Source organism: Mastomys coucha, unplaced genomic scaffold (assembly GCF_008632895.1).
Source record: "Mastomys coucha isolate ucsf_1 unplaced genomic scaffold, UCSF_Mcou_1 pScaffold9, whole genome shotgun sequence".
NCBI classification, from domain to species: Eukaryota; Metazoa; Chordata; class Mammalia; order Rodentia; family Muridae; genus Mastomys; species Mastomys coucha.
This window is the reverse complement of record NW_022196915.1, coordinates 33,718,054-33,731,408: the sequence shown is the minus strand read 5'-3', so window position 1 is coordinate 33,731,408 and position 13,355 is coordinate 33,718,054. Positions and strand designations below refer to the sequence as shown.

Here is a 13,355-nt window from a genome sequence, read left to right as displayed (position 1 = left end):
AAATCAGCACAGAAAGGAACTTGGGACCCATAATTCACTCATCACTGCCGGCTGGTGTCAGGATTCACAGTTGCGGATTGTTTTTGGCATTACACATTTTTGTGGTGGTTCCTGTCTGAGTCATGGAGATGGATCCTGTGGTTAGGCTGCACTCTAAAGCCAACTCTATCTGTGCCAACACTTTCGATCTCCCGTGAAACCTATAGGGAACCTGTTGATGTTTGCCCCTCCTGGCTGGCTTTCTCCAAACCAGATGCGGGGGCTAGATAGCAGGCATAGGCACATTAGTGTTTCATGTGCTGTTCTGTCCCAGCCATTACTGTGTTTAGGACAACTCACCAGACTCTGTAGTTGCCTACAAGGCCGAGGTGACAGAGCAGAGGGGGCACTGGCTTCAGCTCACCCAAGGCAGGGTGCAGTAGGTCACTAGCAGCTTGGATCCAAGAAGCATGGGTAACCAGGAACCCTCATGTTGGTCTTTTCCCTTTCTCTGACAGACAGGGAAGTCACATGGCACCCTATGATCTAATAAGTGACACTCTAAACTGTGTTCCTTTAGTCCGTGTTCCCACAAAGAAGGTGGAAATGTTCCCTGGGCCAATCGCTCACTTACCCTTTCCAAAGACTTCAGGAGATTCTGTCTTTCCTTGAGCTTCTGAATACTGATTACAATTTTGTGTCTTGCACCTTTGGTAACATTCTGAAATCAGATGCAACAATATATTAGAACATATCCTATTCAGGAATCAGCTTAGAGGCCCTTGGGGGCTGGGCTGTACTTAAGTTTTTTGTTCCTACGCGTTCACAGGCAGGCCAGTATGCATTTTCTCTCTTGTTGCTACCACTGTCCAAAAACCCTTCTTAGTCAATATACTGACTCTATCTGACTACCAGTTTGCCCGTGACCTTTGGGACAGAGAGCTACATAACAGTCGATTATCCCACCCAACGTGAGATGTCTTCACCTTCACCATGTCAAATGACCTTTTTGGTTTTGTTCGGAACACTCCCGTCCTCAGGTTGTATTACTCCAATCCCTCTTGGTTTCTCTGGGGGCTGGCTGCAGTATTGTTTATTCCTTGCTTTCTCGGGGCAAAGGACATGAAGCCCAGTACTGCCCACGTGCACCACCACACAGGGAAGCCCTGTTCCTTTCAGCCTTCCTTCTCCTTCCCATCTTGAAAAGTGGGATTTGCTTCACTCCAGGTAGACATGCAGAGTTGTGAATTCTTTGTTTTGAACTGGCCACAGCAGTCAGTGGGGGGAATTCCTTAGGACCTTGTTGATTATAGTTGCTGCACACTTCCCAGTAAAGGTTCCCTTTCCTGAAGCAGGTCTCTAATGCCGCACTCTGGCCATCTCTGTTCCCTGGCAACCATTCCAGAGTTCTTCCTTCCCCAGAGGTGGCAGGGGCATCTCTGCCCCAGAAAGCACTGGGGATGTGTTTCTATTTCACTGTTTTGATCAATGAATTCAATTATTTTGAAAAGTTTGTGTCAGGATCTAGCGCGACCCTCCTTGGCAGGACTTTCTCTCTTTTTAAAAATCTGAACAACTGATGACTTGGATTTTTCTCTCAACTTTGACCTAAACACAGATTTCTCTTTGAAATAGTTCCTGTCAACCCCTGGGATCTGAAGCAGCAGCTGAGATCCAGAAAGTGGTGGGAGAAATGTTAGGAAGTTGAAATTAGTGCCTTTCATTCTCTGAGAGTGTACAGTGACTCTGGGCTTTGTCTTGTTCTCAGTCCTGGTGTTTAGCCAGGCCTGCAGAAGGGGATCTGACGGTACTGAATAAGCAACAGGAAAAGCCGAGGTCAGTGGGGAGCCATGTGGCAGCCAGGCCCTGCCCCACATGCTCCAACCTCTCCTTCCTGTGGGACAAATATTAACTCATTTAGACCACCAGTTTCTTCAAATTGTCGCTCAGAGGAAACTGGGGTCAATTTGAAAAAAATGCAAATAGCATTTTAAACGAGAAACAAACACACACATTAGATCTATTGGCCAGAGCCTGGCATGGCAGAAAGAAATGGTCTCGGTTTTGAGGGTGCTGTTGACAGGTGTTTGCACTCAGACTTTGGGGGGAGAGGCTTAACAAGGACAGAGGGCCTCTGTTCTTTCATGACACCAGAAGGGAAATTAATTCTAAGACCTGGATATCTCACCTGCCGTCACTGTCCCATACCATTTGGGGTGGCCAGAAGGAGGTGTTTTAAACAATTTACTCTGATCTCAACTAAGACCAGTGTGAACTATTTTGGAAAAGTGTCATGGAGTGGCTGGTGTTTCCATCGGCTGGTCCAGTCAGAAGTTAGTGGATGTGTGACCAGACTGGATAAACAGACAAGGAATCTGTCCCTATCCAAACAAGTCTTGGCTTGCTAGATGGAAGAGAAGAGCCGGGGGAGTTGGGGCCGGGGGTGGGGGGGAAGCTCTTTACCACACAGAGGCAGTACCATAGGGTCTTCCTTAGTACCCGGAAGTTTGAAGGTATACTTGGCTCTGCCTTTTCCTAACTTCCTCTCCCTCTCCTTGCCCCCTGACTGCCTGCTGATCTTTATCTTCCATTGAACTGTCAAGGGAAGAAGCTGGTTTTCTTACCACGGGACGCCAGCCAGCACCAGGCAGCTTCTAGATCTGGGCAAGCTACTGGCACCCAGTGGATAAGGTCTGTTTCTGCGTCCAAACAAGGTCTGTCTGAGGCTGAACCTCAAGACCTTGTCCCAGGGGAAGGGGTCCCTCAGGCACATACCTGAGCCTCCAGCTGACACTCGGTGAGGGCCATCATTTCCTCATAGGTCATCTGTGAGAAGAGCGCAGCGTACTTGTGCAGGCGGAGGCTTTTTAACCAAGCTGGAACATCTATGGTGCAAGATGTGCAAGAGGTGGAAGGCGAAATGAAAGGGACGAGAAGGGACAAGAAGGGACGATGAGAGATGGGAGGGCAGAGAGGGGGAAGGGCGATGGCCAGAGGAAAAAAAGAAAAAGTTGTCATTACTTAATTTAGGCAGCAAATGATAGCTCAGAGAGTTTAGGGCTAACCTGGGCAACCCCACTGGGCCCTAAATTCTACCCAGATCCAGCATTGCTAACTTGGGGTTTAAGTATTTCAGGAGAAATAAGGAATTCCCTAGAATACGTGTGTGTGTGTGTGTGTGTGTGTGTGTGTGTGTGTCTGTACAGTTTTCTAGGTAGTTTTCTATAGCACCTTTAAAGTTATCAAAGGAGTTCATCACAATAAAATAAAACACAATGGGCCACTGCTTTAGCTGGGCCAATCCACTGTTGTCTTTGGAAGAACTGACTTAGAAAGTGCCCAAAATAGATATAATAGTCTATACCCTCAAGACATTTTTTTTTTTTTAAAGATTAGTGTAAATCTCCAAAAGCTATGTCAGCCACTTGTAGAAGCTAGAACCATATGCAGTAGTTGTACTCCATAAATTCCCTGCCTGGTGTTTCTTTCACCTCCCCTAGACCCCTGTGGGATAGAGGGCATCCTGGACTACCAGTATTACTACTGTTGTGGGATAGCTGCTAGTCATTTCTCCATAAGAACTATCATACCACAGAAGACCCAAACCTTGCCTAGATCACAGGATAAAGGAAATTCTAAGGTACAACTGAAGCAAATCCCAAGTGTGGTGTTTTATAGTTAAGAAAATTACTGGACTGAAAAGCTACTGAGTCATTACTTTGCTAATTGCAACCAAAATAAATCATTTACCCAGAGTCTCAAGTCAGAATTCTTGAGCTGATAAGATCTGGAATCATCTTTCCCTAGCCCTATTCACCATACAGATGGCAGCATTGTGCCATTAAGTCTAGATCACAGAGAAAGAATGTGGTCAAGTGAGGACTAGCACCCAGGTCCTTCTGTATCTCAGCTCTCTGCTACATTGCACCATGGACTAAAGAGATCAGCCATGGTGCTGAGTAAATAAAGATTTTGAGTATTTTGAGATTCCAAGGCACTGGGTAAGTATCATCCATGCTTTCTGTGGGGCATCATCATATTGCTGATCATATTGGTCACAAGATTTTGTACTATTGATATAAAATGTGGGTTTTATTTTTTTGTTTTTTTTTGTTTTTTGTTTTTTTTTTATTATAAAGTCTTTTACTCTGAGGCACTGATGAGCCAGCCACACACATTCAAAGATAGGTTGGAACTTCCCGTTTTTTCAGTGTTTAGAGTAGATAGTTAGGGCTGATGGAAGACTGTTTGCCTCCCAGGAAAACCAAACCCAGGCTCAGGGAATGTGGACAGGGTTGCCCTCCTTAAAGTAAGTCAGGCATAGCAGGTGACCATTGACCTGCTGAGCGATCTTGTGCAGAGTAAAGATGTAAGACTTCTGAGAATTAGAACTGAACATTCAATTAAGGACAGACTCCATCGTTTCAGGCTAGAAATTATTTGATTCTGTGCTTGGAAGGTCTTCAATCTACTGTGACAAAATAGAGTCCCTCTGGGACCATCATTAACTAAACTCAGACAAGGCTTCTCCAGGTACACAGTGCTAACTCCTACCATAATCTGTAGCACAAACCACCTCTGGATCACCATTTCTGGACATGCTAGCCTGGAGTCTGGTTCTTTTCCTGGTATAACATCTTAGAGCACTTTTACCAGAGCCTTCATTCTCTGTCAGTTATTTGCTTTTGTGGAAACAATGGTAACACCTGTGTAGACAAGAGTAACAATGGCTTGACATGGGTAACTATAGCTCTGGTGTTCTGATCACTTGGTCACCAGGATTTGTGTTTGCCATTCATAGCTTTAAAGAAATCCCAAACCACTGCTCAGAAAACACAATGGTCATGATTCAGGGAAGTCTGGGTAATCCAGTGCTAAATTTGGATACAATTCATCACAAGAGGGATGGAGCAGTTCCATGAACCCTTCTTGTTTTTGATCTTCTTGTTATTCTTGTTTTGTTCTCTTCTTCTTCTTCCCTTCCTTCCTTCCCTCCCTCCCTCCCTCTTTTCTTTTCTTTTCTTTTTTTTTAAACCAAGTGCCCTAAAGCTTAGTCATGCAAAATCCACTGATGGTAAGATGAATAAAATCCTCAGACTTAAAGATATGTTGTAAACTGGGTGGTTTTGTTTTGTTTTTTTTTTTTTCGAGACAGGGTTTCTCTGTATAGCCCTGGCTGTCCTGGAACTCACTCTGTAGACCAGGCTGGCCTTGAACTCAGAAATCTGCATGCGTCTGCCTCCCAAATGCTGGGATTAAAGGCGTGAGCCACCACCACCCTGCTGTAAACTGGGTGTTTTAAAAGCCAAAGTGACAATAGGGTTTAAGTCAAAAAGCATGAAGGGCAATGCTTGGCTTACTAAATGCTAGTCCCTTTCTAGAAGGCAACTTGGACAACTGGGGTCTCCTGGGATAGGCAGGACTGGGAGAGCTTGCCTCACTCATTTCTTCAAAATGCAGGTCAGTGGGTGAAGTTTTTCTAGAAAAGGTTTCTACAACCATTTCACAACAGGATGAACTAGGCCTTCCTGAAGACTTATTTCCAGACACATTCCTGGGAAATGTAGGCTCCTTTGACCTGTACATCCTTAAGGAGTTCAGCCTACTTGCATAGTATCTATCTCAGTGCCATGTATGTAAGGAGTTATCTCTCCTTCCTGCAGGGAGGATGGGTAAACAACGAGAAACAAATCTCAGTCCTGAGGAATGCAACCTCCCAGCTATACAGGAAGACTCTGTCTCTACACCAATTGCAAAAGAACAACAGAGAAGAACATAGCCTACCCATCATTCTCCCTCTGGTTTGTAGGGGAGAGACTTTCTCTTGCCAGAGATTAAAACAGAACTCCATTAAGTGGGAAACAAGCAAGAGAAGAGTCTAGACTTTCATTCTCACATGCAAGAATTCCAATGACTGGGTTGCTAGATTCTCTAAGCAGTTAGCTTGGGATGAACTCTGAGAAAAGCTTAGATGCCAGTCTGGAGGCAATGTTGAGAACCTTTTGAACTTCTTAGCTTGGATCTTCACATTTCTGTGTGAAAAGCTGTGGCTATGGTTGGAAGAGTCAGGTACATGGGAGATGCAGAGAGTCTGGCAGAGAAGCTGAAATGTAAATTCAGCATATACATCTTCAGAGTACAGTTGTTTAGCTTCATCTAGGTTGCTTCTGTTGGACATAGAAACACAGGTCCCAAGCTAGAGAGACATCCTCTCATGGGGTATAGAGAGATACTCTTGCTATAAATGAGGAAGAATTCCCTGCCAACTGAGGGAATATTATTTACTCAACATTTACTATGTACCATTCGTACAGGTCAAACTCTGTAAAGGCATGTTCTTGTTATCAAGGAATTTGTGATCCAGAGAGCATGACTGAATCCTGTGTAAAAATTATAACAGCTCCAGTATAAGCGCTGAGAATTCTCAAATCCTGGGTAGTGCAGAACAAAGAACACTTGGGTTTGTCAAGGTAGCAAGAAGAAGCCCCTTACATCCCACTGCTTGGAAGAGCAGCAGCTTGGTATCCACTGGGCAAAACACACTGTAGAAGCCATTTCATATGGTAGGAACATGAGAAGCCAAAGCTGAGCCATGGGGACATTTAGGGAAGAGAAAATGCTTGGTGAATGGTAGAAACAGAGACAAAGTGGGGACATATAGGCAGGAAGTCAGGTGCCTGAGATATGAAATGTCAAAACAAGGAAAGTAGAGTCTTGTGGGTGATGGAAAGTCATTGGAATCTGCACATTGGAAACTCAGGTGATGTATCAGAAAGACGACGGTGGTCATGGTTGTCGGGGGTAGGTAGCTGGAGGATGTGAGAAAGGCCAGGCTGTGAGTTTAGGAAACCTTGAGGAGGGCTTGAGGAAGGTGGGAGGGGAATGAAAGGGTACAAACTGGTGTTACTGGGATGACAGGAAGAATTGGGAGGGATGGAAACAAAGGAACTGAAAATGGCTCCTTTGGTTCAAATTTGGTGAGAGGAAAAACAAGTGGAGAGCCAGCAGACCAAGACCTTGGGAGAAGGCTGAGCTGAAGAACACCTAGCCTTGTCAACACACATGCTTGCTGGCTCCGTCGTGGAAGTAGATGTAGCTACATAGCCAAGGGACACTGAGTGAGACCAGAATAGAGCCATGGTGAAGCTTTGGGGTGGCAAGCTTTGAGGGGAGAGGTTTAGAAAGAGAGGGCTCAAGCACCATCATCTATATGCATAATAGGAGGCCTCATGCTATGGGGTTCTCTTCCTTCCTGAAGCTCCTTCCAGCTCCTGTTGCAGGCAACGTTGGTTTATCTTCTCCTGGCCATTTTGGGTAACATACCCACCTTGCATACATGCTATGTACACTGGCAGATCTTCAGTAATGGGATCAAAGTTTTACACTATGCCCATTTTTCTCCTTTTAAAGTTTGGATTCCTTGACCACAGAGAGGTTTTGTGTTATGTCCTCAGCTCACATGGAAGCTGGGTTCCAGTGAGAACTTGGGATGCTTTTCTCTTATGCTTCTTATGCCGGGTTAACAGCTATGTGGTACCGACCTCAAACGAGAACAAGCTGATGAGGGAAGTAATGGAGGGGGAGAGATTAAGGTAGCTATTTTTCTAGAAGAAAGGAACATGGATGAGCAGTTTCTCACGAGAGAGCTTATTTGTGGTACGCTTGGTACCTGATGACGGAAATCAACTCTTATTCCTCACAGAGCACTAGGCTAATCTCACAACCTTTTCTCTAAGATGTGGCTTGCATCCCTGGTCTCTGAGGGAGAGAAGAAAAGCAGAGGAGAGGCTTCCACTGTTGAGGTCAGAAAGAAAGCGAACGCTGCATGAACGCAGAGCAGCTGTCTAGTGATGCCGTCAAGGCTGTCTGTATTTGTGGTCAGAGCAGAATAGAGAACCTAGTTCTGTTCCAGAAACTGAGCAAAGGGGGAGGTGCCCTGGCTGGGTCCTCAAACGCTAGACCCTCTTGAGGGGGAACTCATTGATCCTGAGGAGTATCCAGGGTATTTCAGGGCTCCCTTCTCATGGGGACATACCATGAGTCTTTGAACATGGGATGTGGGGTAAAATACTTCAAAGAGTTAGATGCAAACAGCGAACTCAATTTCTTCTGCATGTCTCTTTGACCACAACACTCCTCGGTGCTGTCTTTAAACAGCCTGCTTTGTACTGCTAAAGGGAAGCTGAGGTTCTTAAAGGCCCCAGCTGAAGGTGATGCACACACTTAGCAAGGAGTAGAGGTTAGAAATCCTGAGACCTTCAGGACTGAGGAGGAGTCCTAGGATTTTCTGTTTAAAGACCTCAGAGATCTTAGCTTATCAGAAACGATTAGCCCAGTTCCACGGCCACGAGGGCCCATTTGTGCAGTGCTGGTCACATGTTGACACTGTGGAGTTAAAACACACACACATGCATACGCACATGCACGCCCACATACACACCACTGAATTTATTCTAGTTAAACACATTCAAGACCACACCTGGAAAGGCATCTTTCTAAATCTAAATCATTTTCCATGGTGGCTGACCAGAAATGTGTCCCAGCTACTTAGGGTGCCACACCATGCCCACTCCACCACTCCAACTTTGACGGCCCTCAGAGGTGCTGAATTCAAAAATCTTTTCTACAAGGTTTTCTCACAGTTTCTCCCCTGCTCCTCCCACCCCCGCCCCCGAGCTCACCTCTAAATAATTTCTCTCATTTCCAATCTGAGAGAGGCCAAGGCTCAAAGGCTTACATTTCAAAAACGACTCTAAATTCTAAGCCAGCTATTTGCTAGGAGACAATATACTTTATTTGCTATGTGGAGAAAAAGTTTACTTAAGTTCCAGCTGAGAGACTCCCTTGAAAAGATAAACATTTTCCACAGTCAATGGCCTTCTCCGCTCTTAACAACTGTGTGTCTGTCAAGGTTACTGCAGCCAGGAGTCCCCCCTTTTTGTCTCTATTATGTCTATACACACATAATACATCAAGTTCTATTATCTCTGTGTTTCTGTGCTAATGGGAAGGGTCAAGTCACAAGTCTACCCAGTTGATGTTATTCTGCAATAAAGAAGCTACAACTTCCACCAAGAGCATATAGTACCAATCTCTATTCCCTCATCTGGGCAACCATTCTTGCTACAGCCAGATTCTCAGGCTTTCCCACTCCTGGAATGTGGTCCTCCAGAGGAATTTCCCAACACTCTTTCATGTTTGCATAACATTGAAACTGTTCCACTGGGCTGAGGAGGAGCATGGAGCCCACGTGGGGTCCACTGAGCACTAGCATACCTTCCCAGGACCTTTGAAAGTTCCCACATTTACCATGCCCCAAATTGTCCCTCATTAATTCCCATAGGTCCTGCACTGTAGAGTATATCTCTAGGTGTCCCAGGCATAAATCTAGGGGCCATTCTAAATGCCACCTGCTCACCACTGTTCTCATTCAGAGGTCACCAAGTCTTTAAAATTCAGTTTCTCATGGAGGACTCGTGTCACACTCCTTGGTCTCCATTCTCACTGACACTTATCTTGGACTAGTTTCACTTGCCTCATCTATTACTGAACAACCCTCCACCTCTCCATTGGCGTTCAAATCCAGAATCCCCTCTCCTTTACTTTCATGAGCATTGCATACATCGCTGTGAAGGCTCCTTTTCTAATATGCAGATCGAAGCAGGTGGTCCTATTTTAGAAATTCCTTCGATGATTTCAGAATAGAAGGCACAATCCTTTTAAAGGTCAAGGAGCTTCCTCTGCAGACCTGTCTTCCACGTGCCTTTTACACTCTAGCCTCACACAGTTCACATCGCCGTTCCCTCGGCACAGAATTCCTTCCTCCCATCTTTTCTGGCTGACCTGTAATCATGCTCTAAGGCTCCGACCCATGTCTCACCACTCTAGAGACTTCCCTCCTGTTTGAATTAGGTAGGGCTGGTCTTGGTGCTTGTCTCAAGATAGGACAAATGTTTAAGAGATCATATTTCCACAGCAGAGTCCTCACATCAGGTATCTGGTGTTAGGTGAGTCTCCTAGACCTAGAGGACTCCTCACCTCTGTCTCCTCAGGGTCCCGTAGGTGCAGAGAAGCCTGATGGCTTAAATGAGGACAAAAGTGAGTCAGGGATTCTCCCCTATACCAAAGCCATACCAGGAGCCCTGGCCCCTTGATAAACCTCTAGGTGTTGACTACATTACCTCCGAAGGGCTCACCATGCTACTCTGAGTGACAGATCTGTTCCTCCACTGACAGGCTGCCTTCTTTCTAGGAAAGAAATGACTTAGTAATATGAGACGTTCTTCTCTCTCCCACCTGAGATATGAGCTAAGGGAGTACATTCAATTCATCAGCTATCTGAGGATGGGGGATAGTATAACTGAGTACCAACCTAGAGTCGAGTCTCTTCCCTGAAATAAGTCACAGTGAAGCTTTTCAAAAGAACATGGAGACCTGAATTTAAACCATAGCCAGCACAGTTAGTCCAAACATTTATAAGGAGCTGCCTCCTGAAGGGCTGGTAACAGGAAAAGGTTGCTGTTTGAGGCTTCTGTGGCTACTCAATCCCATGCTTTTTCTTTAGCCTGAATCCCTACCTATTCCATAGAGCCAACCCAAAACCACTAGGACAAGTGTTTACTAGAAAAAGTAACAAAGCACAGGGATTCAGGAGGAAGCAATTAATCCTCTAAGGGTTTATTCTGCATGCTTGACCTAAGAGATATGTTCCCAAGGGAGGATGGTAGCCAAACTGGCTAGTCTGTCCAGATGAGAAAATAGGCAAGAACAAAACCACTATTTCAGCCATGCACACCAGGTGGCCAGAAAAATGAATGGAATTATGGTGCCTTTGATTCCTCCCCCTCCAAGATGTGAAGTGAGGGTGATCTATACACCCAGAGGATTTGGGACTCTTCCAAATTCTACTCCATCTTCCTTGTTTTTGCAGACCAGACATTTGCCAATTAGAAAAACAGCCATTTGGTGATTGCCCAAGTATCTCTGTTCCTGCCAAGGGACCCAAGGCACAGGAAAGCAAACCTGGGGCTCCACAGGAAGGCTCTTCTCAGATTCACACCTGTCGACTCTATAGTCCACTCTTCAGAAATTGGGAAATGATTTGGAAATTTACAAGATCATCTGCTTTTAGGCCTGGAGATCAAATGACAAATCCTTGGGATTGGTTATATTAAGGGTTGCTTCTTAGATGGAACTTTAAGAGGCTATGCTAAGTCATCTTTGATGTAGAGGAGGTTCTTGGAAGCCACTTTACAATAGGACTGGATACGGAACACTTATGCTCAACAAATAATGGACATGTGCCACTTCAGAATGCTAGTGTTTTGTGGTTCAGACATTTCTACCATCTGATACTGTCAGTTGAATTGAAAATGTATTCTCCCTATAAATAGAATTCTTTATCACCAATTCCGTGCCTTCCCTTGAGTTTTCCCGTTACTTGCTAGTGTCAGAATATATGGATGTCTCCATCCACTCCTTTAAGTGCAATAGATCAAAGAAGGCAGAAGCACATGGAGAAGGTCCTTCATTCCAACCAGCCACCAAATAGCTTCTTTTTTGTTGATACCTATGTGCTCACAATGAAAGTCTGGGATGTGACATTTTATCTGAGGGATTCTGTGATTGATAAAGTTTCAAGAATTCCAGAGAAAGGAGTCAAATGAGCTTATCCATAGATAACTCTTGAGTTCTAGAAGGTGTTTAATGTTTATAAAAGCAAAACTAAACAAACAAAACCCAAACCAGTAGGATACTCATTTTCAATTTTCCCTTTTGTTCATATTTCTTTAAAAATTGATACATTATCTCTGTTCACTTCTTACCTTAAGAAGTCTGAAAGTACACATTTACCTACTTTGGGAGAATTTTTAAGTGTATATAGGCCCTCCAAACAAGTGAGGAAATAACAGGAAAAGAAAGTAAAAGAAAGGAAGGAAGTCTATGCCAAGACACCAGGCAGTGAAGTCAGCATTCTTCCAAGTAAATGGCCTGCTCCTCAGGGTCCACCTTGCTGGTCAACATGCAAACAATGCTTCTCCCGCATTACCAGTGGAACAACATACACTGTCTCAGAATCAGGCTGTCCAGACACTTCACCTGGATGTAGCATCCCTTGGGAACAGGGTTTGCCCATCCTCCAACATTATGGTGCAGTCCCCAGAGCCCTGTGGAAGAGGGTGATACACCCTGTATGCCAGAATGACCCACTGCATTAGCTGTTTTTAAAGACTCATATATATCCCCAGAGGAAAACTTCAAGACACATTCTACTTCCAAGGGTCTCTCAACACATGCCCATTGTAGGAAGGTGCTGGGATAGGGAGACATAACCATAAACTGCTCAGAGGAAGGCTAAGGCCAGCCTCACTCCCTAAGATGACAGATTCCACTTTTCAACCTAGCTTAGATCTGGCACTGGAGAAAATGTGGTCATATACTTTGTGCCAGGTTCCTATCTTGGGAAGGGATGAGGCCAAGAGACTCTTTTATAATGGGATTAGTAACAGCCAACCTTAGAACTGTGTGTTAACAGCAGCACAGAGGCCCCTCTCAGAGCCTGTCCTCAGCACTGTCCCAGAAGCTTGCCTGGTTATTGTCTTGCTAGCTAACATTGTTATCAGCATGTCTCTGATGAGCATCTTCCCCTAAGGATTTCTATCCCTCTAACAACTGGCATCTAAAAACACAGAATGCATGCATCCTCTGTGAGCTCATCACTGGTAATTTGGAAATCTCTGACTCCCGAGGAGGATCTGTAGGAGAGGGTCCATTGACAGGCAGTGGAGGAATATTTATTTAGGTTGCACAATAGGCCTTTATCATCAATGTGCGAATCTATTACCTGGGTTAAAACATTGATAATTCTCATGTCCCTGAAGCAGATGCAGAGGGAAGGGCTTAAATATTTCTTTAGATTTCAAACAAAAATGGAGTAATAAAAAGAAATATCACTATGATTCTGCATTAGGAAAAAAAGTAATGGTCCCTGGCCATATCAATGCAGAGGTGTAGTGGCTTATCATCTTTTCAGATGACCCTATCCAGGCTAGCAGGACTCATTGTCCAAGAGTCACTACACAGAAAACACAAAAGAAGATTTTGACCTTTTTTGCTCTGGGTTCTGGGTTGGGGCTAGTGATCATTGAACACTGGTCTAGGATCAGAAATAGAAAAGTCAGGACTGTGTATTAATGGTAGCTTGAGGGCACTTTCAGAGCCTGCACTTGGCATTGTCCCCAAAACCTGCCTGGCTGTTGTCTCACCAGCTAACATTGTTATTAGCTAGAAGGAGACTTTCCAAGACCTTTCCTCCAGGGCCAGCTCTGGAGTTCTGGAAGGCATGGCTTGAATACAGGAGCCTAAGGTGAGGGGCT

The 13,355-nt window shown here is 44.8% G+C and overlaps 1 protein-coding gene across 3 annotated transcripts in view; it reads right to left on the bottom strand.

Moving 5' to 3' along the window:
- The window catches only part of Samd4a (sterile alpha motif domain containing 4A), a 216,422-nt gene that overhangs the window by 33,776 nt on the left and 169,291 nt on the right, over nt 1–13,355 (bottom strand). For all 3 annotated transcript variants that reach the window (XM_031361918.1, XM_031361919.1, XM_031361920.1), the window contains 2 exons: nt 2,755–2,864; nt 614–700 (listed from right to left, as the gene is read on the bottom strand). In XM_031361918.1, coding sequence (XP_031217778.1) covers nt 614–700; nt 2,755–2,864 — 197 coding nt within the window. The remainder of the gene's footprint in view (nt 1–613; nt 701–2,754; nt 2,865–13,355) is intronic.